This window comes from Ostrinia nubilalis, chromosome 13 (assembly GCF_963855985.1).
Source record: "Ostrinia nubilalis chromosome 13, ilOstNubi1.1, whole genome shotgun sequence".
Classification (NCBI taxonomy): domain Eukaryota; kingdom Metazoa; phylum Arthropoda; class Insecta; order Lepidoptera; family Crambidae; genus Ostrinia; species Ostrinia nubilalis.
This window is the reverse complement of record NC_087100.1, coordinates 11020109-11047397: the sequence shown is the minus strand read 5'-3', so window position 1 is coordinate 11047397 and position 27289 is coordinate 11020109. Positions and strand designations below refer to the sequence as shown.

The window sequence follows — 27289 nt, the reverse complement described above, 5'->3', positions numbered from 1 at the left end:
GATAATGCGTCGTTACGTGCAATAACACAAGAGAAACGAAGAACTACAGGAACACAAGTAAGTATTGCAAATCCATTGGTATTTTGCTTCTATATGAAAAAAACTAAACATTTTTACGAACGAATTCAGTGCCGTAACAGTTACGATGCGATATTGCAATTAGTGGTGATAAAAATTCAAATACGTTGTAGGTACATTGACGATTTAGTTAGCAAACACTTTATGTCATATCAAACAACTTTTTTGTTCCGCGTTTGAGAAAAAAATATGGTACACTTTTGATGTGTATTTTCGTATTATTTCTAGCACTAGTTTTGTAAAACAATTTGTTTATTTGCAATGAAATAATATATTTGATGTAAAAGTTATTTAAATTGATAAAAATAAATTGATGTACGATAAGTTTATTTGATGTGCGATTAATAATATCCCGTTTTTAATAAACATAGGCGGTATGAAGTTCGCCATAATTAAAAAGTTAATGCGCAATAGTAGTTAATAATAACTAAGTAATCTAGTGATCCTGTTATTATTATTAAAGTAAATAACATACACCTATTACCAATATTGTAAATACTGGTAAAAATCACAAGTACCTACTTAACCCATGACCTTTCATACAAACTTTGTCAGTCTATAACTTTTATATTCCATTCATATCGACATTGAGCTTTGGTTGGGGTAAAATGTGAATTATAAGGAAACTACATTTAGTTAGTTTAGTCCCAATTGATTCTGAGTTTTTCGTCCATAAAAAATGGAACTGACACCTTTATGCAAAAATCGTTAAAGAACACAATAATAACGTATTAATTAAAAGGTTTAAACGTTTAGTTGAGACATCTTACGATCCAAAGGCTGGCCTATATCTTGGCCAAAGAATTAGCCTGGCCATCCAGCGTGGCAATGTGGCCAGTCTTCTGGGCACCTTCCCCCAAGACAGCGGATTAAAGGATTGTTTTTATTTTTAAGCCATGTATTTTATTTTATTTTTAAATTAGGTTTAGTTTAGGTTAATTAAGTAGTTATATTTAAATATTATTATTGTATTATTTTATTTTGCCAAATAAAATCTTTCTTATCCCATTAAAAGGTTTTCATACATAAGTATTTTTTAAACCAGTTTCGAGTCTTGCCCCGAAGGATTTAAAGTATCGATATCTTATCGACTCCATTTTATCTTTCTTCTTTCTAATTGCTTGTTGCACATGTTGTCGTAGACTCTCAGTCGCTTTGTTTTTACACAGTTGAATGTATGTGTGGGAGCTGTGGCGGGGGAAATGTGGGGACACTGGTTCTCGTTGTAGTTACGCGCGAGTTCATAATCTATTCCCTTCTATGATCAGGACATAACAGACAGACATTATCGAAACTATAAGGGTTCCTTGTCAGGACTACGGAACCCTAATGAATTTGAAAAAGTTTTCGGCATTGTTTTCGGAAGTAAGACACTTTACAAAAGTAAAGTACCACGCATTTATGAGGAATTAAGACCACGCACGCTCATCAAAAGCAAAAAACTTGTAGAAAAAACACCACGGAACTACATAATAAAAATCACTATGATTTTTACCATCAATACTTTACGTTCTTTGATATTCTCTGTGGCACTTTACTGACGTACTTCCTTTCAAATGTCAAATTTCATTGAATTTTGTCTATGGTTTTTAGACTATGGCCGAAATCGCGCAATGCTATTGGTTGAAAAATAGTCAATTATAAATGGCGGGTCAGTTGTCATATCCTGTTGATATCCTGTTATGTATGGGGTGAGTGCATGGTCTCTACCAGGGTACGGAAACTTCCATACTACGATCAAACTTGCTTCCAAACAGCGACTTCAGTCGATAAATTCCAATACTTTTTTTTTTTTTTTCTTCTTTATGGCTCTCGCGGATTGCGTTTAGCCACGACGGGGTTCTTGATTTTTGCGTTCAGTTTTGCCATAAGTTTTGCGGACATTGCGTGGGATTGGGTTAAAGTTAAAAGGTAGGGAAACGAATCAATTACGGAAGGAAACGGAACAAAGGATGGTTTTCATAGGATCAATTTAGGTGTGATATAAGTACAAAATAATAAAAATAAAATAATATTTACATAAGTACAATATACATTACTATTTACAATTTTATATTATTATGGGTAATAAATTCGGCTAGGATATTATAAACATCAATGTTATTGGTATATAATAGGCAAGTGATGGATGTAGGAAAAGGAATTTTAATGGCTAAAAGAGAACTAATAAAAGAGGAACGATCATATAGGCAACAGTAAAAAAATATGTGATTTAAGTCTCCGACGCCAGAACCACAAGTGCACGAATCATAATCAAGTACATGAATTTTAGCCAAGTGTGCTGGAGTGCACACGTGACCAAGTCGCATTCTAGTTAAAATGGTAGTAACTGTTTTGGAAAGATTAATTTTAACAAACCATGGTTTACAAAGGATGGATGGTTGAATGAGCTTGTAATGTTTCCCCTTAGATTGGCTAGTGAACTCCCAATTCTCATCCCAGGCAGATTTGAGATAAGCTTTGGGAAGGGCTGCCGTTAAGTCATGGCAATAATTTGTGTACGGATGTATATCTCCACACTCAACCGCTTCATTGGCCAGCTTATCAGCTTTATCATTTCCTGGAATATTGGTATGACTAGGAATCCACGCAAAATTAATTAAATGACTGTTAAGACTACATTTGTGAAGTAATTTCCTGCATTCTGTAATAATAGGATAATTAGTATTGTTCTTAAATGGAAATTTATGTAATGCCTGCAAAGCACTTTTAGAGTCACAAAATATTACAGTTGTGTTTAATTTCATAAGGAGAGCATACTCTAAAGCCTTAAACAGTCCAAAACATTCTCCTGTAAAGACTGATGATTCTGGACGGAGTTTTATTTTCTGGACAATATGATATTGTTTATGGTATGCGCCAACGCCAACATGACCCGTTGGAGAGTGCTTAGATGCATCGCAATAGATATGATGCCAATCGCCCCAGTGTTCGTCTACGATCTGATTGAACTTAATGTTAGCATTGTAGTCATCCTTATGTATGTCTAGGTTGAAATGAATTGTCGGAGTAAGAATAAGGGATTCAAAATTTACAGAAAATATCGGAAGAAAGGAGGTTCTGTGGACTGGGGCTTGGATTGATATAAATTTACGAAAACTAATAATCACACAAGGAGGAGATTTACGTGACCAATAAGAGGAAGTATCAATTAAATCATTAAGTCTGTTGAGTTTGCTATATATAGGATGGTCAGCAAATTGAAGTACACGGAAAAGATACTTGTCACATAAATATTGGCGGCGTAATTTCAATGGGGGCTCAACACATTCAGCTTGCAAGGCATTGATTGGACTCGATTTCATAGCACCAGCTATAATCCTTAGCGCTTTAGATTGAATCGCATCCAATTTACTTAAACCAACTAAATTACAAGGCTCTAGATAGAAACTGCCATAGTCAAGTACACTTCTTATAATAGCATTGTATAAAAGTCTTAATGACGCTGGGTGAGCACCCCACCAGACTCCAGAAACACATCTTAAAATATTTAAAAGCTTTTCAGATTTTGCAGCAATGCTATAACAATGAGGAAGCAATACTTTTTAACTACCCTAAAACGCTTTAGATGTCGCTGCTCCTGTTTCCTTCATATTTTCATTTTTTTCTTAATTAAAATATATTTCAGAATATTGTTAATTACAATGTGAAAACTTTTTTTAAAATGAAATTAATTTGTTTTAATTTAAAACTGAACGGTGACATTTTTTGTTATAATTTACATAATAGAGTAGTAGAAATTACTATTTAACATATGGCAACTTTGTTTTTCCTCCAAAATGGCCGGTGTTGTTTTTGTTAGGTTGAATGCATTCTTGTTTTCTTAGCCATCGTTTATGAGTTCTGTGGCCCTATTAAAGTATTGAAGAGTCGAGTCAAATTCAAGTTCATTCCTTCGTACCTGCTGCTGTTCTGGTTCATCGGAGTTTTGTTCGTTCCTTCGTGAATCGCGAAGAAACTTTCTGTTATGTTCACAAGTGATCTGAGTTTTCTCAAAGTGCAAATGCTTTTTTAGTGTTGTTGAAAACTTTGCGAAAAGACGCTTTTGGTGTATAATATTATGTGTGTTCATAAATAAAGTAAAATTATTAAATTGAAAAGTTTTTGTTTATTTGCATTTCCATGTGCAATGTAGAATTTTTCCAAATCCATTGTTTTGAAAATAATACAATACGTACACCATAAAGATAAATACTTTCAAAATAATGGATTTGAAAAAATTCTACATTGTACATCAAAAAAACAATAATTCTTTGAAGGTTATGAGGGCCTATGTGTGCGTGAACTGTGTGTATGTGTGCGTGGACTTTATGTATGTATGTGTGCGTGGACTATGTATGTATGTGAGCGTTACGTACGTAGGTTAAGTACAGGGAATTTAACACCAGGCTGTCAATTAGTAGGTTCAAAAATTTGACAGAGAGGGTTCTCTATTTCCTATGTATTACTTTTCTCTATGGTCTCTACGTTGATCCTGTTTCAAGATTTTTATTTTACAACGCCGCTGTGGTATTTATGTAAAGTTTACGGCGTTAATATTCGTGATGGTGTTCTATAAAAGGCCATGGATTTGATGAAAACGGTAAGAGACTTATATTTGCAGTGTAATCTTTTAACAAATTTGTTTGGCTTTTGTTTCTTGTTTTGGTGATATTGAAACTGGCCATTTCATTAGAAAAAATATCTCTTTCCAGAAATTGTGTGCTCGTGAGAGGTAAGTTATTATAGTTTCAATAAATACACGGTGTCCAGTTTCGGGTTTGCACAATACGAATCGCCAATATGTTGATTTGTCAATACTTCGATGGCACCCGGCAACTGAGCGTTGTTACGCCATCTTATAGTCCTCCAAATGTTCCGCATATTTCGGAGTTTTATGTAGAAATTCATAAGATTTATCAAGCTGGACGTACTTAATGTGATTAAGAAATCAGTGGGATTGTTTATAAATATGATAAAATTTTGGTATGTTAATTTTACTTTTACTGTTCTAAGACCTATGACCACATGTGCCAAGTAGTATTTGTTGTTGTTATTCGGCGGCGTAAGTGTTATTGCATAATAAGTCCTGCACGGTAGATAGTTTTTACACGAATTAGAATGTATTTATTGTAATAAACATCTGTAAGATAATATGGTGACTGGTAAATCTCGAAGATAACCTAAAACTTCGAATTGACAAGTTCCTTGGTCCAACGTTCAAACGAAGTGTCACTTGTGTCCATTTTGCAGCATATTTCAAGGTTATTTTGTGATAGAAATCTATCCCAGAAATTAATCAAGCTGATGCAATGATTATTGTTTGTGAAAGATATAGCATGAATTTATTGCAGACAGGTAATTATTACTCCATATTGGGACTTACTATCACTTTTGCAATGTGCACATAATCTTGATCAATGTAACTTTTACTCTACAATCCTGTTTCTTATATTTTATACATTTATAGCGACAATCCATCAGGGATGTCAGTCTTACTTATGTTTCAAGTTCCTAATATTTATTGGTTACCGTCACTGCTTCTGACAAATCTTACTTGAATAATACTATTTTCATAAAATTGTAAACAAGGTTTGCCACTCTCAATATTATAAATAAGAAACGGTTACAAAGGTAAACCAGCGTAATGCAAGTTAAAAATTATCCTTTAGATTAGACTATTCTAAAAGTATGACAACTCAAATATGCTGCCGATATAGGTAGTCTCTGTCTATATGTGATCGTTAACCTATTTGAAAAGATCTGTTACTTTATTCTGAAGCATTTTCCGCAACACAAATGACACAAAATTATCTATCAACTTTATGTATTCTCATTTCTATTTGTACTATGATTTCAAAATTCTTTTTGTATGTGTGCATGCATGCAGTTTGTAACATGTTCATTATTTATGTTAAAATATTTATGAAAGTAATTTATCAAGTTTCATTATTATTTATTATAATTATTTTTTGTCAGTTCAGTTGTATTTAGTTTGTATATTTTACCTCTTTTAGTTCACATTATTTTTTCTTAATTACCATTAGAAAATAAGCACCTAATCTCTAGTAAATAGTAAATCACCAAATTACATTTTTGAGTCATAAGCTAATCTAATTAGGAAAATACCATTATTGCAAAATTTTATCCCTATTGAAAATAATTTAAACAATTTAAAACACTGATTGATGTGATAATTAATAACAGTGTTGATACAGTTAACCTTTATTATACTTTATTTAAACGATGAGTTTGTTTGAAAGGCCTTCAACTTGCGATTACTTTGTGTGTGAACTGTTACAATGTGTGGTGGTTAGATTCCGCATGCCATGGGGATTGTAGCTTTAAATACACTACTAAATGTGAGTGGCGTGTTTCAGGAATATGAGTTCCTAGACTTGTCAGATGTGAAAGAAGCGGAGCTCTGTAGTCTGCAGTGTGCACTGTTCGAGCGGAATCCAGACACGCCGGCATCAACTGCGTCAGTTGGTTGGGCCGAATCTGCTTTAGGTATGTTTATTTAAAAATATATTTCAATGTAAGATCGCTATCTCCTTGTAAATTATGTGAATCTCATTGTTCTTTGTTTACGTCTGCCTCTGAATAATTAAAATTCATCACAGGGCTGATAAGATTTGTTTATTGTTAATAATGATCTCATTACTCGTAAATGTTAATGAAACATTATAATTAATAAATTTTCCCTTCATCGTAATGTCTCAATCATTAAGGCGGGTTTTAGAATCGCGCTGACCGCTCGCTGATCGTCGACGCTGACAGATCAATATGTATGTAATTGAAGGGAACGTTCCTGAGTGACGCTGATCGCTCGGCGCCGACGCTTCATACATTTCGACGGTCAGCGTGCGTCAGCGTGACTCTAAAACCAGCCTAAATCGCCGATTTATTTGTCGTCAAAACAGATATCTCATCGTGTTCATCGAGTACCGCTGGGCCGCCGACAGTGTCGAGCAGCCTGGATAGCCTGTCGGGCGGCGAGTGCGAGATGGCGCCCCATTCGCCAGTTCGGGGCGCGGGCGCGGGCCCGCCGCACGCGCCGCCGCCGCCGTACGTGGCGCCGCCGCCCGCCTACCCGCCGCCGCATCACCACCAGTGGCCGGTCGCGCCGCCTAATGTCTACGTCAGCCAGGTGAGTAGCGTGGAAAATTTTTTTTTTTTTTTGTAAAACGGGCCCGCAGCACGCGCCGCCGCCGCCGTACGTGGCGCCGCCGCCCGCCTACCCGCCGCCGCATCACCACCAGTGGCCGGTCGCGCCGCCTAATGTCTACGTCAGCCAGGTGAGTAGCGTGGAAAAAAAATTTTTTTTTTTGTAAAACGGGCCCGCCGCACGCGCCGCCGCCGCCGTACGTGGCGCCGCCGCCCGCCTACCCGCCGCATCACCACCAGTGGCCGGTCGCGCCGCCTAATGTCTACGTCAGCCAGGTGAGTAGCGTGGAAAAAAATATATTTTTTTTATAAAGCGGGCCCGCCGCACGCGCCGCCGCCGCCGTACGTGGCGCCGCCGCCCGCCTACCCGCCGCCGCATCACCACCAGTGGCCGGTCGCGCCGCCTAATGTCTACGTCAGCCAGGTGACTAGCGTGGAAAAAAATATTTTTTTTTTGTAAAGCGGGCCCGCCGCACGCGCCGCCGCCGCCGTACGTGGCGCCGCCGCCCGCCTACCCGCCGCATCACCACCAGTGGCCGGTCGCGCCGCCTAATGTCTACGTCAGCCAGGTGAGTAGCGTGGAAAAAATATTTTTTTTTTGTAAAAAAAGTCAGTTTTTTTGAAAAAATCGTGTTTTTTTTTATTGATATTGATTTATTTGATTTTTATTACATTTTGCAATCATAGCATTATGCCCGTTTTCACCATCAATCCCTAATTTATAAGTGACCCCTATGGTAATTTTGTTTACACAGCAGTCACTTAAAAATTAGGGATTGATGGTGAAAACGGGCATTAGTCTTTCATGCGAAAATTATGTAAGATGGTTTGTCATATTTTTAATGAAACAATAAAAAAAAAAACTTTTGTCAAAAACAGCTCTTTAATGGTGTCCGTTTCCAAGTATCAATTTTAATTTTTTCGCCAAAAAAAAATTATGGAAAAATATTTTTTTAACAATTTTCCATACAAAACGGCAATTTTATACTTGAACACCTAAATTAACATTGTTTTCGAACATTATAGTTGATTAAGGCCCAGAACAGACGGTGAAACGCAACTGCAAGTTACTTTTGAGTTGCATCTAAGTTTCTGCCATAGCGTCCCTTGAGAGACCACACATGACGCGACCAGTTTCAAACTTTCAGTTTCATTCATAAGAATCATCAGAAAGTTGCAGTTTCGTTGCAGTTGTCTGTTCTGGGCCTAATATGCACTACCGGCGTTGCATTAATTCCATTTTCGGATATTGATTTAAATCGAGTGATTTTTATTTAAAAAATCATGCAATAAAAATCGGTATATAATATCGGTAATAACTCCAACCCTGCAGGTGACGGCCAACGTCAACGTGCACGGCTACATGGGCCAGTACTACCAGCCTCAGCCGCAGTACGCGCCGCCGCCGCAGGTCGACAGACCGCCAAGGAACCCGCGCCGCGACCGCCGCGGCAAGCGCGCGCCCTCCCCGCCCCCGCCGCAGCCCCCGCCGTACTACGTCCAGTACCCGCAGTATTATCCCGCCGCCCAGGCCCAAGGAGCTCCGCTGTACCATCTCCCTATGTACCAACCGCTGGTTTACGGAGCGTATCCATACCCGCCTTATTATGCTGATTATCCTATGCCGGTCGAAGGCGACGCTGGCGATAAAGGACCGGAGGAATACCCACAAGAAGTGGTGATGGAACAAGAGGCTGTTGATGCGTACTACGCCAGTGCACATTACGCCGGGCCGCCGTACGGGCCGCCGGTGGAAGGAGGCGTGGAGTACATGCCACCGATATACCTCCCGCCGCCGCAGCATCCCCCGCCGGTGCCCATGCCGCAGCCGCAACCTCCCCATCAGTCCACGCCGCACCAGTTCAATGTCCATGCCAAGAACTTCGTGCAAGGCCAGGGACAGAAGACTTTCACCCCCCCAGAAAAAACCCAGGAACAAAAGACGTCTCCGGTCACGGCTACAGCTTCGGCGACCACATCTGTATCCGCCGCTTCCGTGGTCGAAGCGCTGCCGGTTAAAGATCTCAAAATCACCGGCAAGGGCCCCGGTAGTCCGAAGCACACCGAGCGCCCCGTCGATAATACTCAAGCGAAACCCGCGATGTCGCCCAGCGAGAAGTCGCCCCCGGCGATTAAACCGGAAACCTCAAAACCCGCCTGGATAGCTAACGAGAATAAGGCCCCCGAAGCCGCGAGTAGCAATCAAGTTCCGACCGTAACTAAATCGTTCCCTCCCACCGCGTCGGCTAATAATCAAGCGTCCGCTCCCCCCAAAGTGACACCGTCAATCGGGAAACCCACGAAGGGTCCGGCCGCTCCTTTCTCCGGTGGCAAACAGACGCCGAAACCTCTGGTGCCCCAGAGCATCGTTCCGGTACAACAGGCTGCATCGACGCCCAAAGCTCCCTTCGGCAACCGACAGAAGCGCGACGGCCCGCCGAACCGCTCGCCGTCCAACGAGACCGCCGAAAGCACCGAAAGGTCGACGGTACCCGAGCAGCACGTCAAGCGGGAGCCTCCGCTGCCGCCCAGCAAGGCCCCGGTGCCGATTTCGATCACGCTGCACTGCCAGGGTCAGCCCGTGATCGTGACGAACAAGTCTCCGTTCGCTCACTCGAGGAAGGCCGCCGCCGCGGCGCCCGAGCCCCCGCCGGTTCCACAACCGCCACCGCCGGCGCCCACAGCGTCGGATTTCCCGCCCCCACCGACTCCGAGAAACCGTGGGGAACCGATTCCGCCCCCAGTGGTCCAGCCTCAGCCTCAACCAGCTCCCGGCAAATCGTGGGCCAGTCTTTTTTCTAACAAGACGTCGGTAGCCGCTCCAGCGCCGGTCCCGGCTCCCGCTCCGGTCGAGGAGCCGGCCAGTCCGACCACTACAACACCGCCGGTGGCTCCCAACGTGCAAAAACCTGTGGCTAAAGTGTCCCCTTTTGACGCGTCGCCGCTTCAGGCGGCCGTTGTAGACAAGAGCTCGCCCACACCGCGGCCGGTGACCACTGCCGCGCCGACGATCTCATACTCCGAGAAGACATCAGTGAACGCTGTGAGCAACGTCACCAGCTCTACTACGGCCACCAAACCGGCAGCGTCCGGCCCTTCCACGCCTGAAGCGCGCGAAGTCCCGATCCAGAAGGAACCCACACCGACGGCGCCGGTACAACCGTCGCCTTTCAGCGATGACCCCAACTCCTACAGGATGGGAGGTAAATATTATTCACACACTTGATTTGCTAATTTTCTGAATCGATTGACTTTCAACTTTTTCCATGAAGGTTGAATTATAATCGTAATAATGCCATAAATTGGAATACTTTAATATCATTGAATTATCTTAGTCTGGTTTGTTATTGTTCCTTCTTAGCTCGTGACATATTTCTTTGTTTTTTTTGTACACGATAAACCTAGTTGGCAATCCGCCAGTCGTGTAGTTCCTGGCACTGATTCTGGAACGCGACATCTATAGTTAAATCTAACACTAGGAATGTCACTCAAAAATTTATTTTCATAGAAAAAAAATGTTAAAGCAGATGTTATTGCAGACGATTGCTTTTTAATTTGGAGTAGAATATAATTATCCTCAATAACACTAAAATAACTCTAAAGAACATTGACATGATTTTGTTGGCCGCGTATAATAGGAATTCATATCATAATTTTACATACTTTCATTCACTGTTCTTTGCCCCTTTTATAACTTAATTTGTGACAACAAGAGGATGTCCTCTGTGTCCCTCCTATTTAAATTAATTGAAATTGATTCTGTGGTTGAGACATGTCATTTTGTTTCAAACAGACGACTACTTCGACCCTATAAGTTTAATCATCACAGTATTACAGGCTCAATTGCAATGGGGTTCATTGATTGATTTCGTAGATGGGGATTGGGGATGGGGTACATTGATATCGTAGCTACAATTTTTTTGTTATAGTTGTTGCAATGAATAAACCAGTATGTGAGGGGGCTCACTAGCTCGCTACTGTTAGTTTTTCAAAAGTTTTGATAGACATTACATTATCGTTATGTGCATTATCATTATGTACACACACAAGTAAAGCTTACTCGCCTTCGTGAGTTGCAAGAACTATAATCAAAATGTATCCATACTCAAAATAGAAACTACTGTATACTCAAACTTACCAACCTCTCATTCCAGAGTTCCTATCAAAATACCAGCTGGACAACCGGCCGGTATCGCTCCTGCCTCGAGGCCTGACCAACCGCTCTAACTATTGCTACGTCAACGCGATCCTGCAAGCGTTGGTGGCGTGCCCACCATTCTATAATATGCTGAAGCAGCTGCCGTATCAGACGAGACGGGGCAAGTCGAGCACGCCGGTCATTGATTCTATGTAAGTACTAGAAATACTAGCCGTTATTTTATAAAATACCATACTAAAAAAAACACCTTTTAAATTGAAAAGTCGTGTACTTTGACTATGTGATAGCCTTTAAATAATTATTGTAAAAAACAGCCAATTCTGTTCAACAGTTTTCAATTGATGTTTACCAGTGAATAGTACTATTTTTTATTGATAGTCTTTGGAGTATCAATAGTTGAATATTATATTATTAGGCACAATCAAGTTTCTTGGAGCTTAATTTAAGTCTATGTATTTCAACCAGTGTCATTATTTCGTTAGATCTAGTCGACTACTGCTACTAATGTGCTCTAAACTTCACTTTCGCCCTTATTCACAAACATTACTATGAGGTCTCACAGTGCACGTGGATGCACTGGGTCACACACGAACTATTGTGTGTTCGATTTGCTGCTTCTAAAGCCTGGTCCGTGAGCGCGTAATTATGTTGCTGTCGCGCTCGCACACTCACTGCGGGCGCCCGTCGCACAGTCGCGACAGCAATATAATTACGCGCGAGCGATAAGGATGGGTAGCTTGGGGTCATTGGACAAAATTCTACGTGCTCACGGACCAGGCTTTAGCAAGCATCGTTTGGGAATAAGAGCATTTGTTTTTTACCCAAATAATTTCTTTGACAGGGTGGAACTCTGCTACGAGTTTAGCGCCAACGCGGGCGCTCCGCCCGCTCGAAGCCGTGGCCGGGGCGAAGCCGGGCCTGGCAGCGGCCCTGCCGTGCCCGCCGGGCCCCCGCTAGAAGGAGGCGCAGGCCTACGCGTGTTGCGGGCGCTCCGCCCCTTCCCCGGCTCGCAAGAGGGCCGGCAGGAAGACGCCGAGGAGTTCTTGGGGTGCTTGCTGAATTCGCTCAATGATGAGATGCTTGAGGTTTGGATTTTGTTTTATCATCAATTATTTTCTTAGTTCATTAATTAGTCTCCGCTGTAGGAACTCGACCCTCTAATTTACCAGTCTTAATATCATCATCCGATCATTTATTTACTTTCCACTGAGATTGCATGAGCATGATCCTCTCTAATTTACTATCATATGGAAAGTAAAAAAAAATGCCTACACTTTCATGCTGGTGAGGCCAGATGTTCGCAAACTTGTCTCCTAGTAAGGTTGCTTTGTATTGTGTTTTTTTAAACGATTAAATATCGTTTTCAGTTTCTCATGACACATAGATGGTTGCTTGGTACGACGGTAAACAGCGGATTCGTCTGCTAAGTCTAAGCTCTTGTTTCTAAAATAAAAGCGATAGAAATATGCTATATTTTCACTTTTATTTTAACTGAAATACATAAAATATGTATGAACAACGTTTGAATATTTTAACATCAAATACATAACTTTATCATTGTGTCACAAAGAACTCGTTTTTATTCTCATTTTTCTCTTTAACATATCAATTTAAATAACAAACACATACTTTACAATGATGGTACATTATTTTTCGTCTCTGAAATATTCACAATGTGAATAAAACATGTGGACAATACTTGCTGAGTAAATTTGCGTTAATAATATTACAAAGCGTATTATTAGTTTGAAATTCTGAAGGTCTGATTGGTTTTTTACAGCTGATGAAACTGGTTGAGCCAGAGGAGCCTAAAGACGCGAACGGACAACAAAATGGCGTCGTTCCACAAGAACCGCCGCCGGAAGAAGACGATGATGACGACGAATGGAAGGTAATTACTTTGATCTCATTCGATTGGTGCATTTTTTTATCGGTTGTTTACGAGTGGCAAACAAAATGCAAATCTATTTCATGTTCGGGATGCAAAAAAAAACTAACGTGGTGCAGCATATTTCAGTGTGTAATATGCTAGTGTTGTTCGCTAACACGTTATCAGTGTGCCAGGTGGCCTGTGTCTAGTGGTAAACAAAAGTGCTTCATTACTTCTCAGCACCAGCCTACATTTTGTCTAGAAGAGGTAGTAGGGCCAGCTATAGGTACTTGGGATAGTCAGCGTCAAATAGTTATGTTCGCAACCTCTTAGTTACAATTTGAATAAGGTTGTGTTACCAACTTTTTGACCACTGGGTGTCACGAACTATTTGACGCTGGCTGGAATGCATGCCTTGGAAAAGGTCTAAGTAAGTACTGATTAAATTATTTGATTATTTATCAACTAACCCAATTACGTTCTTCCCAGGTGATGGGTCCCCGCAACCGTGGAGCCGTAGAACGTCGCTGGGCCGCGCGTCGCACGCCCGTGGCCGACATCTTCCGCGGCCGCACGCGCCTGCGCCTGCACCGAGCTCGAGCCCCCCGCCCCCCGCCGCACGCGCCGCATCTTGTCACTGACGCGGTGCAGCCGTTCTTTACTTTGCAGCTGGATATTGAGGTAAGAGATACGCTGGAAGTCGTGTCTAGATATACGACACAAGCGTTCATGGAACAATGAAACAAAAGAGCATCGCACGCGCCGCATTTCGTCGCTGCAGCTGGATATTGAGGTAAAGAGGGGATACATGACATCACACGAGTGGTCATGGGACGATTCAAGGAAACAAAAGAGCGTCGCACGCGCCTGCGTTTACACCGCGCTCGCCGCTGCGCCGTTCTTTACGTTGCTGCTGGATATTGAGGTAAGAGATTCACTTGAGATATTCAATAGGATACGAAAAAATATTCTCGTTTCTGGAACGATACAATGAAACAAAAGAGCATCGCACGCGCCGCAAATCGTCACCGACACCGTGCAGCCCTTCACGAGCAGCTGGAAATTGAGATAAGAGATACATGACGTCACATCACTCGAGTGGTCATCATGGAATGGTACAACAAAACAAAAGAGCGTCGCATACGCTTGCGTCTACACCGCGCTCGCCGCTGCGCCGTTCTTTACGTTGCTGCATGCATGACGTTACACGCGCGACGCAGGCGCTCGTTTGTTTCATTGTGAATGATACAATGAAACAAAGGAGCGTCGCACGCCCGTGGCCGACATCTTCCGCGGCCGCACGCGCCTGCGCCTGCACAGAGCTCGAGCCCCCCGCCCCCCGCCGCACGCGCCGCATCTCGTCACCGATGCCGTGCAGCCGTTCTTCACGCTGCAACTGGATATTGAGGTAAGGAGGGATTCATGACGTCACACGCGTGACGCAGACGTTCTTTTGTTTCATTGTGAATGATACAGTGAAACAAAAGAGCGTCGCACGCGCCGCATCTTGTTACCGACGCCGTGCAGCCGTTCTTCACGCTGCAGCTGGATATTGAGGTAAGAAACACTGGCACTTGGTTTGATACGATCCCGTGTGTCTAGATACAGGACAGGACATGACACAATGAAACTAAAAAGCGTCGCACCTGCCGCACCTCGTTGCCGACTCGTGTAGTCCTTCTTAAGGATTTTGAGGTAAGGAATACGCTGGAAATTGGCTTGATACGCTCCCGCGTGTCTAAATACACGACACAAGCGTTCATGGAACATTACAATGATACAAAAGATCATCGCACGCGCCGCATTTCGTCACTGCAGCTGGATATTGAGGTAAGGAGGGGATACATGACGTCACACGCGCGACGCAAGCGCTCTTTTGTTTCATCGTGAAAATACAATAAAACAAAAGAGCATCGCACGCCCATGGCCGACATCTTCCGCGGCCGCACGCGCCTGCGCCTGCACCGAGCTCGAGCGCCCCGCCCCCCGCCGCACGCGCCGCATCTTGTCACTGATGCGGTGCAGCCGTTCTTCACGCTGCAGCTGGATATTGAGGTAAGAGACGGCACTTGGTTTGATACGCTCCCACGTGTCTAGATATACGACACAAGTGTTCATGGAACAATGAAACAAAAGAGCATCGCACGCGCCGCATTTCGTCACCGACGCCGTGCAGCCGTTCTTTACATTGCAGCTGGATATTGAGGTAATGACGTCACACGAGTGGTCATGGGACGATTCAAGGAAACAAAAGAGCGTCGCACGCGCCTGCGTCTACACCGCTCTCACCGCTGCGCCGTTCTTTACGTTGCTGCATGCATGACGTCACACGCGCGACGCAGGCGCTCTTTTGTTTCATTGTGAATGATACAATGAAACAAAAGAGCGTCGCACGCCCGTGGCCGACATCTTCCGCGGCCGCACGCGCCTGCGCCTGCACCGAGCCCGCGCGCCCCGCCCCCCGCCGCACGCGCCGCATCTTGTCACTGACGCGGTGCAGCCCTTCTTTACATTGCAGCTGGATATTGAGGTAATGACGTCACACGAGTGGTCTTGGAATGGTACAACAAAACAAAAGAGCGTCGCACGCGCCTGCGTCTACACCGCGCTCGCCGCTGCGCCGTTCTTCATGTTGCTGCTGGATATTGAGGTAAGAGAGTGATACTTGACGTCACACGCGTGGTCATGGAACGATGAGAACGCACGCGCTTGCGTCTATACCGCGCTCGCCGCTGCGCCGTTCTTTACGCTACTGCTGAATGTTAGAGAAACGCTGGAACTGGCTTGATACGCTCCTGCGTGTCTAAATACACGACATAAGCGTTCAAGGAACGATACAATGAAACAAAAGAGCGTCGCACGCCCGTGGCCGACATCTTCCGCGGCCGCACGCGCCTGCGCCTGCACCGAGCTCGAGCGCCCCGCCCCCCGCCGCACGCGCCGCATCTTGTTACCGACGCGGTGCAACCATTCTTCACGCTGCAGCTGGATATTGAGGTAAGCTATACATGACGTCAGATCACACGAGTGGTCATGGGACGATTCAAGGAAACAAAAGAGCGTCGCACGCGCCTGCGTTTACACCGCGCTCGCCGCTGCGCCGTTCTTTACGTTGCTGCTGGATATTGAGGTAAGGAGGGGATACATGACGTTACACGCGTGACGCAGGCGCTCTTTTGTTTCATTGTGAATGATACAATGAAACAAAAGAGCGTCGCACGCCCGTGGCCGACATCTTCCGCGGCCGCACGCGCCTGCGCCTGCACCGAGCCCGCGCGCCCCGCCCCCCGCCGCACGCGCCGCATCTTGTCACTGACGCGGTGCAGCCGTTCTTTACATTGCAGCTGGATATTGAGGTAAGAGATACGCTGGAAGTCGTGTCTAGATATACGACACAAGTGTTCATGGAACAATGAAACAAAAGAGCATCGCACGCGCCTGCGTTTACACCGCTCCCGCCGCTGCGTCATTCTTTACGTTGCTGCTGGATATTGAGGTGAGAGAAACGCTGGAACTGGCTTAATACGCTCCCATGTATCTAGATACAGGTCATGGCATGACACAAGCGTTCATGGAGCAATACAATTATGAAACAAAAGAGCGACGCACGCGCATGCGTTGCGAGAAACGTCTATGTAAAGTTCTTTTTGAAATTAGGATCAAAAAGGAAAAGAAAAAGTAGGATACTCCAGGACTGCAAAATACATACAGATTTATTTCACAATGATGGTACTTATTTTTCGTCTCCGAAATACACACAGTGTATAAATCATGTGGACAATCTTTACTGAGCGAATTTAACCCCCTTATTCTACATCCCAACCCAAGACCAAACTTAAAACTTTCCTTTATTTTCAGCGCGCGAACAGCGTAAAAGACGCCTTAGAACTTCTAGCCAACAAGGATACATTGGAAGGAGTACCAGACGCCTGGCAGCAGCTGTCTTTGGAACAGCTGCCTGTGGTCCTACTGCTGCATCTGAAGTGCTTCCAGTTGGATGCTGAAGGACACACAGCTAAAATCGTGAAGAATATCGACTATCCTGTGGATCTGAAGATTGACCCCCGTGAGTGTAACAATCATCTTTTTAGCTATCAGTCCATTAGAATGTATTTTTACTGTTGGACTAAATGAGCGCCACTGAGGTTGTTTCTAAACTACGTTTGATTAGACGTTGTCTTTATTCGAAAAGCCCAGCCAGCTTTTCTTGGGTTTATGAGATATCGACCGACCAAAGCTTGCTGCTACATGAAGTAAATATATTTTGAAAAGAGTAAATTTAAATATCTTAGATATCTTCACCTCTTATTATGTGGAAAGATTAAGGTGAGATGCAGTCTCGATTCCAAGTTAAAATATAATATGAATACTCCATTAGCTAAATATCCCTACAGCTAGATAATTTGTATGAAATTATTTAAATCAACAATGATGCTCTCTATTTTTCGTCTCCGAAAATGATACAAATAAATCATTTGCATGTGGACAACACTATCTGAGTTACCGCTCACTCCCACCTTTCCAACCCCTACAATTCGTTCACCGACTCACATCGTTCATTCTTGCAGGGATCATGACGTCAAAAGTGAAGTACACTCGTATCCAGCGGATATACAAGCTGTTTGCGGTGGTGTACCACGAGGGAGTGGAGGCGGTCAAAGGACACTACCTCACCGACACCTACCACGACCAAGTCGGATGGATTAGGTAAGATCATCAGTATTATCTTAGATTGTGGTTAGTTTGTGATTCTACTTCTATTCTGGTAACAGTTTCAATTCTGAATCTTTAGAATTGAAAATGTGGCAAATACGCCACAAAATTTTTTTTGACGTAACTGTATGTGAGTATTTCTCAAAAAAAATGTACGTAACGAAACGGTAGTAACGAAATAGTAAGGCCATAAGGCTTGTTATACATTGGCGAAATATTGTGAATGCTCTTCATTTATTCAATTCGAAATATTTGTAAGTATGCACCCAAATACGGGGTAATATTAAGGGGTTAGAAATAAAATAAGGGAGTAATCATTCATACTATTTTAATAAAATTATTTTTGTTCCATCATGTTTATCCATTTTGAGTCGTTCTCTGTAAGCTTTTTGCCTTTCGGCATTGGTTTTTGGCGGCATTCCTAAAAAGACAAAAGAAGTAATCACATAAAAACGTAATCTAAATGATTTGATAATTTTTTGCTGGTGGCACTTCTGTAAAGCAGATAGTATCCAATCCTTTTGTTATTAACGCTCTATATTTTTTGAAATAAATTAAGTAGTGAATATTACTATGCTTAGTCAGGTAATAACAGTATACACTCGGCATTATGTTGTACTTTTTCGTAACGTAACGAAATTCGTAAAAAACGTAACGAAATATTAGACAAAATGAGATCAGAAACAAGTATTTTTTTGATAAAATTTGTTACAGCAAATATAAAAGCTTACTAAATGTTCGTACCACACGTATTACAAAAAATGGTTAAATGAAGACTTACCGTTCTATATAAAATCGCTGATTTTACTGCCTGTTACGAAAAAGTAATCCCACAAAACACACACGTTTTTACTAATTTTCGCGATAGATGTAATGGCGGAGACGTCAGGCCAACAGCCATTCAGAGTGCAGCTATTGTTGTCCGTGTAAAATAAATACGGAATTGTTCAGAAACCATGGGAAAGTAGAAATAAATCGTAACTAAAGAGTAAATAACGAAATAGTAAATGAGAGCGACTCATTTTGTTTTTTTGCTTTAAATTGCCAATTCATTATGACACCCCATAGAAAATCAATTTGATACAGAAACTGCGATTACTGTAGAACGATAATACAAAGAAATTTACAATAATTTAGTTACGTATCGCATTTTATGAAACAAAAATACATGAAAAAGCTAGGGTGGCAAACAGGTTTTTGTATGAAAGGTAAAAAAGGACTATTTTTAAAATATCTAAATATTTGGTATAAGTAGGATTATAGCTATAATTCTTCGTTATCTTAAAGATTAATATTCATACTTCAAAATTGTGTGTGTGTTTTTTTTGTGTGATGATTTATAAATATAAAACTTTTGAACTGTTTCAAAGCACACTTTTTTTTTTTCAAAATGTACATTTTTTTTAGAAATACTCATGTAGTACTTTGCTAAAGATATTAAAATTCTATCAATAATGTTACTTGTGTTCAGTACCCATCCTTCACTGGTTTGGATTTGATATTATTTGGTTGAGAAGTCTTTTATACGTTTTTAAAGTGCTTCTAATTCGTAACTGTTTCATCAAATAATGGCTGCTATGTCGAATTCTCAAAATTATACAGGTTTATTTCTAAAACACCAGCAAACGAATTTTCGTCGTCAAAGTAGAACTAATGTTGTTGGTTAGATATTAATTTGCTGGCGTTTTTCAATAATAGCCCTAAATATACTGCATTAATTTAAAAATCTAAAACGTGAAACTTGAAACTCCTTTACTATGATGCCAAATTATTTTTCGTCTCCGAAAGTTCACTTGTGGACAACCTCAACTGAGTATCCCTCCTCAACTAAACCTCCCTCACACCACGACTATTGTCTAACCCCTGCGACGTTAGACAATAGTCGCGGTGTGAGGGAGGTGGGTGTGTGTGTGTGGTGACGCAGGTGGCCTATTACAATGATGTCAAATTATTTTTCGTCTCCGAACGTTCACTTGTGGACAACCTCAACTGAGTATCCCTCCTCAACTAAACCTCCTCCCTCACACCACGACTATTGTCTAACCCCTGCGACGTTAGACAATAGTCGTGGTGTGAGGGAGGTGTGTGTGTGTGTGTGTGTGTAGTGACGCAGGTGGCCTATTACAATGATGTCAAATTATTTTTCGTCTCCGAAAGTTCACTTGTGGACAACCTCAACTGAGTATCCTATACTAAGTTGTTAGAGTCCAAGCACCCCCAACTACCCTCTAATTCTCCACCTACCCGCAGGTATGACGACTCGACCGTGACGCAAGTGGGCGAAGGCGCGGTGCTGAAGCCGAAGCCGCCGCGCATGCCGTATCTTCTGATGTACCGGCGCAGCGACACGCTGCCGCACCGCGCGCCCGTCAAGCCCGAGTGAGACGTGAGTGGATCAATCATGTTTAATTTAAACTAATGCTCGGGCCACACTAACGGGAAATGCCATTAATTGTCGGCCGTTTGGTGTAGTGGTTCAGAACGGACTACTATGCCGAGAGGTCCCGGGTTCGATTCCCGGCCGGGCAGAAATTGAAATGATGAATTTTAATTTCTGTGACGGGTCTGGGTGTTACTATGTATAATATGTATGTATGTATTTAAAAAAAAAGTATATAAGTAGTATATCCGTTAAGCTAGCACCCATAACACAAGCATTAAGTTGCTTATTTTGGGGCTAGCTGGCGCTGTGTGAAATTGTCCAAAGATTTATTTATTTCTTTAATTATTAAGATATCGATAATTTGACAACAGCATCAATAACCCCACTTGTTAAAAATTATCGCGGTAATGGGCATTGACGTTAGCCGTTAGTATGGCCCGGGCATAACGGGTTTCTAACGGGACAGTTATTATTTAGTTATAATAATAATAACAACGCTTTATATGACAAAAGAACTACAGCAAATACAGATAACTAAATCAATAACAAAAAAAATAACATTGTACCCTGCTGTCAAATAGGGGCCCGCTCAGCATAAATCGAGACATGCCGTGGGCATACCCTTTGAGGTTGCTGCGCCTCTCCGCCTACTTAGTATAGTCTACCAACTCTACACAGCACATCAGGCTATACATTTTTGATAGAAAATCGCTCCTATTACAGCTATTAAAGATGTCAGAGTTTACTTAGGCACAAGGTAACATTTTCACCGTGCTGCTACCACAGTCAGGGTTCTCTCTTCTCTTTCAAGAGTACTAAGGAGAGATATGTATGTCAAATCCTTTCATTCGTCGCATCTAGCAGTTCAATTGCTAGTTACAACTAGATGCTAGCTGATAGCTAGATGCGATGGGATGTATCCCACTTGCATATTTATAAGAACCTACTGCATCGTCTGTTACCGTAACGAGAAACTGTAGCTTGTTCAAGTAACATTCCCTACACAGGGACAGCCTAAGCTACAGTATGAATATGAAATTAACAAGATATATCCCTTGCAGATGCGTAAACTCGGGAGCGGCGCGGGCGCAGTGCAGGCTAGCGGCGCCCGGCGCAGGCGCCCGCGGCGCTAGTGTCGCGACCGCGGACAGACATTGACGAGTGAGTTCTATATTACGTATCGGTAAAATAATCGGCCCATACAAACACGTACATCTATATTTATTACGCGAGAATCACGCAAACAGAAATTATTACCGTCGGAATGCCAAAATATACGCCAACGCAGAATTGAAATATTTATTTTTGAAAATTTTGGATGTGAAATGTCGTGCGCAGCTGGATTGACACGAGATGGTAGCTCCGCATTTGTTGAAGTGTTTGTGAATTGACTGGTGTGTGTGAAGACTGTGTAAATATGTACTAACGTGTGCCTCTGAGGACTATCCAGTGCAAAAAACGAACTAATGTAAGTGTACATTTAAAAAAAAGTGCTTTCTGGAGCAATGTAAAATAATAATGGTGGTTGTTAGTCTGTACTTTTTATCTCATCACTGTTATACTTTCAGTTTTAGTTGCATTTGTTTTTTGTTTTTAACTACACTATCTCAGAAATTATGTATTATACTGTGTACATTGAAGCATTGCATATTTTAGGTTAAATGTTTACTTGTAAATTATTAAATGTCAGTTATAAAGTACAAAATTAACACATTTTGTTTACTAGGCTATCTAGGACGTTGTCCATTCGGCTTGTCGTCGATACTAAATTTCAGAGCTTTTTCAATGGAGCAAAAGCAAAAATTTAACAAGGTTTTGCTATTGCTGCTTTGGAGAATTAGGGGACAATAGCCCTAAAGGTTGCTTTTATGTATCAGTTTATCGAAATAATATTGTAAATATAAACTAGTCTTAAAAAACGAGTTGGAGCTTGTTTTCTCTATTATACTGTTGTTTAATTTTGCAAACATCAATTGATAATCTAATTGTAGATTTTGTATGGTTTGACATCATGTTTTATGCATGAGATACAACTTCATCTGCGCAGCTCCAACTCATGTTAGTTGTTAGTTAAATATTTAGAAAGTCTAATGGACAATATGGAATTGTGGTGTTATAAATTATAAAAAAATGTAAAAAAAACATGGTAGTCGTATATAAACATTCAAAATACGTATTCTTTCTTAGCGGTTCTGTTAATGATCACGTTAGTATTGGTGTATAGTCACAATAAATGTGAATTTTCTCAAGTGAATACGATATGTATTCTGCATGAAATTACATTTCTGTGTATCTATAATTGTGAGGAAGATTATGTATATTGATTGAAATATTTCGTCCTAGAAATAATTGATAATGTAATTTAGGGACCGTACAGATTGTAGGCTGAGACTTCACGAAAGAAAAATGGAATTGTTATGATTATTCTGTACAGTTGTGATTTCACTGTGTATTTAGTTCAATGCGCATGTTATGGCAATTGATTGAAACATAGATTTCACACTGCTATACATAGACTTGATTGTATACGGAATATATTTATGGCTTCAAAGTACAAAAGCGATATGACGGGGACCATGTAAAATGTCGAATTTTCGATTGTATAAATCGATGTTGCAATTCGCATTGTGGCAACACTGGCCAGTGTTGTATGTTCACGTCGAAGCTAAATACAAAGTGGGCTCGCGCGGTCTTTAGTGAGTGTCAGCCTCGCGATAGTGTTTCAAAGAATCGGTGCTCGGACGGACTAAACAAGGCAAGCGGTGACTTGTTACATGTGATATGGACGGTGATAACATCGACGGATCGTTGGTAGTCTGTATAATATTGTTATAACGATTTAAGTGTTAAATATAAATAGATTATTCTATCGTCTCGCAGTTACTAAGTTACGTGGGGAATGTCTGTTTTTAATATTATTCAAAATCGACTCGATATCTACGTTTCTTTTTCATTTGTCCGAGAATACGAATTAAATATTAGCTGAACTGTTGGGTATACAAAATTTTACTATGTAATTTATTATCTATATTGTAAAGCGGATTGGTTTAGTGATTAGTGGTTTGAGCTAGTGCGAAGATCATCTTCTAACCATTTGATCTCACGGTAAAGTTGTTGTCTAAAACGCGTGATATTTGGGTGTAAATATCCTTCCTTGAGTGATGAAGGCAATACATCATGCCTTATTTAGTGTTTGAATGATAATATTTTGCTATTACAAAATTGACCAAAAAGTATGGATATCATTTAAAATTGCTACTAAATTAGAGCTTTTCTACTTAAGGTGTTTAAAAAATGCCGATACATTGTTAGGATAAATGATATCTTAACCAGTTTGGTGTGTGTCCAAATGTATGAAGAATATTTTAGTCTTAAAATTAGTCAATTTAACTATTATGATAATGAAACGAAATAGATTTAGTTTTGTATGATAATTTCTGATACAAATTTATTTACTAACTTGCTAAGCTTTTTATATGTATAACTTGGTTGTTAATTCTATTTGGATTGAGAGTAGGTCATAGCATAGAGTAATTACGTGATGAAAACAGGCAATAACTATTGTAATTCATGTTTGCTATACACTTCCTCTTAGTACCTTGACAGGGAACATAAAGACGTAAGAAAGTCAACGAATCTTTAAGAAAATTAATCTGTTAATATAAAAACACAGGAATATGTATGTTATTGTTAAATCTGCAGTATTTGAAGGAACTCACATTTTTATATTATTAGGAATATAGGGATCCCAAACATATTATTTAAAAATCCTGCCTTGTAGCTGTATATTGATTTTGATTGAATAAAATCAATACAATAATTCACACAGCACTGATGAAAAACAGGTGCATAGGAATAACCAGGGTTTGTAAATTAAGAGTCCTGTGTTTTGGTCAAAATCTTGACATCCAAGCTATGGCTTTGGGCTACAGAATTCAACATACCATGCACAATCTATAAAAGAAAACCTATACACATATAATTTATTTTAACGCCATCTATTTACTAATTGTTCCAAGTCAGAACAAATCGTATTTACAAGGCGTACGGTCTCGTAGCTGCACAAATCTAGCAATCTACAACCACAAGGTCATTGCAGTCTCAAAATAGTTTGCACGAACTAGCCTCTTGTTTTTGTGTGTACTACACTCGAAACCTAGTAAGGTCAGAGTCCAAAACGGCTTGAGACAGACAGATAAAAAACGAATGAACTCCATTCGGTTTCTTTGTAATATCATAAAGTTAAATGGACAGTTTGCACTTGAAGGTGGGGTGTAGTCCACAGAAAATGTTGTGTGAAAGACTGAACGCAGGGTCTCCAAGCATCTGCCATTGTAGAAGGAGCACAGTAGAGAGTAAGGTTTTATCGTAACTGCCTTTTTTTAGTTAAGTGTCTTATGTTGCGTATTTATTGAAATAGTTAATAGTCTATGTTTGTAACGAACCTCTTGTGATTGTCGATCTGAGTAGAAATTGTAAAAACGTGTTTTAATCTGAGCGGGACTCTGTAAGTTAACCAGTCATATTTTTGTATTTACAAAGCCTTATTTCGAATATTGTGACGTCTACAGTTATGTTTAGTGTCTAAGATATACCGTGAGGTATCAAATGAGCGTCCGTTTACAGTCAGCGTCAAATCGCTCGGGACACCCAAAGTAGCTAAAAAGCTCGCGACACGTCTGTTACATTGGAATAAGATGCTGTCAAATTTTTGGTCATTTTGGGTGTCGCGAACTATTTGACGCTGACTATACAATATCTGCGGTTGATTACACTTCTACTCTGATTCACAATCTGTTAGAATTAATGTTTCTACTAGCTAACTCAGGCATTTATAACTATGTATTGAATGATCCTTTCGCAGTTGGCTGTGACATAGCTATTAGGACATCTACTGTTATAAATGACAGCTAGCACTGATATTTAAACACTTGACTTTAAAATAATAAATGTGAATCTTATAACATGTATATTCACTATAATTTATATAGAATTACTTGTCGTCCCGAAAAAAAAATCATTCAATCATTGATTTTTCATCTGATCAACTCATTATTTAGTATAAATTATTTCTGTGTAGATTATAAAATTGTTACATTATGTACATTAGTTTAAAGAGTTTATCATTAGTGAACGTTCCTGATAATAGTTTTTAAATAACTGATCAAAATATTAGCGAGTGAAATCGAAATATCGTTTAGTTTTGATTTAGAGAAAGTGCAGCTTCCTAGGTTCACTATTGACGCTACGTGCCAACACGATCGCTTACAATTCTTATGATCACATAGGTGTTTTATTAATAAGTATCTGAATGCATTGAATGAGAGAATTTTAACATTATGTTTACAATTATTGTTTGCCGCGTCACCGTAAGATTTTACTAATTTGCAGTATAACAGTGTCATCAACAGCTTTTTAAACTACTGCTTACGGAATTATTTGATGTGAGAGCTTATCTTTTAGGTAATATTAATTACTAAGGAGTTTGTAATGTTAAAATGTATTTTTAATAAAACATAGAAATTAATAATTGCTCTCTTAGCACAATCGTCCGTGTTACAGTCTCAAGGGTGACCGAGATGCCAATGTTATGCATTTCATCTCATCTTTTTTACAATATTTTTCATTTTAATACAGCTCAGGCAAACATATTGCATGTATCAAAAACAATGAATGACAAGTTTTTGAATGATTTAATACCGAATTTTTTATATGAACAATATAACTAACAACTCAACCATCTAGTCCCCATCAAATTCCTTTGGTGCAATTATTTACTGATTTATTATCGAATATTTTAGACGTTACCTTAACAGACGTGAATTTATACGAAATGGCTCTTATTGCTTTTAAAAATGTGCAATAGACTATAAAAATATGCATAGTTATACAAATGGGATAACAAAACTAAACGAAACACGTTGGCGGTCTATCTACTTAGGTTCTAGAGAGGTATGTAATATGCATAACATTAATTTTATTATTATTTTTATATGAGAGGTTCATTATTTAAGTTACAGTTAATTTTAGTGATAAGATCCAAGGCTGTATTACCTAGGAGTGTTTTTTCCCCAATGGAACACAACTGGATTTGTATTTTTTGTTTGAAAATATTTTATTTGAAATATTGTGTAAAAAATACTCCGGTTGGCCGTAATAGATAATGCTTCGAACGAAATATAAAAAGACAAAAAAATCATCATTACATACAGTGGCAATACCTATTACGATCAACGCTATAAGTTGTTACAGTCCTCTCAACTTAAGCTGAGAATTGCATTTGTGTGAGTGCACACCGATAGTGTAGAGTGGCAATCGGCTTGAAGCGCGGCGCGTCCCGCGCATGGTTTAAACCGGTTTATTTATAGCAAGCGGCTTGAAGCGCGGCGCGTCCGCCACGCACCGCTTCCTTGCCGCTCACATACTTCACTTCACCCCCGGTACTGGTAGCAGATACGTGTAATTTTATGTAATTGTGTTCCAAATATTAGTGAAATGGCTCCTACTGTAAGTGAATTTCCTGTACGAAATCCATTAAGCAGCCAAGTGAAAGAAATTTTATGCAAATTGAATACGTATTTTAAAGGTGTGAACGAAAAGTTTTTAGTCTGTTTTTATTTTGTAATTTTATAAAGTTTGTCTTTTTGTTGTATTTTGTAAGGCTGGCTGGACACCCGCTCTATAAACGGTGCTCGCAGAATATCAGCGTCGAGGTACTTCGTGCCTTGGCATATGCTAAGCGAGGACCTGTTTTTATTTATTTATTTAATTAAAAGGATGTGTCAAGTGTCGTTACATCGGCCCAATTGGTAGCAAGTGTTTTATAGACTTCCTTTTAATAAAACATTAATTTTATTTGTATGTGTTTTACTAACGGTACTTTTGGCGATCACTCACACAAATGCAATTCTCAGCTTAAGTTGATAGGACTGTATGTGCA

General features: G+C 40.6%; 1 protein-coding gene across 1 annotated transcript; it reads left to right on the top strand.

Annotated features, from left to right (window-relative positions):
• Window positions 1-4537: 4537 nt before the first annotated feature.
• Window positions 4538-26676, top strand: LOC135077325 (basic proline-rich protein-like). The gene is made up of 14 exons (XM_063971853.1): window positions 4538-4660; window positions 6438-6567; window positions 6981-7207; window positions 7257-7359; window positions 7539-7648; window positions 8558-10427; window positions 11379-11574; window positions 12225-12468; window positions 13164-13274; window positions 13743-13934; window positions 17112-17319; window positions 17822-17960; window positions 20217-20352; window positions 21411-26676. Exons 1-13 carry the CDS (start codon window positions 4643-4645, stop codon window positions 20347-20349), a joined length of 3681 nt encoding a protein of 1226 aa, XP_063827923.1. The 5' UTR covers window positions 4538-4642; the 3' UTR covers window positions 20350-20352; window positions 21411-26676.
• The last annotated feature ends 613 nt before the right edge of the window (window positions 26677-27289 follow it).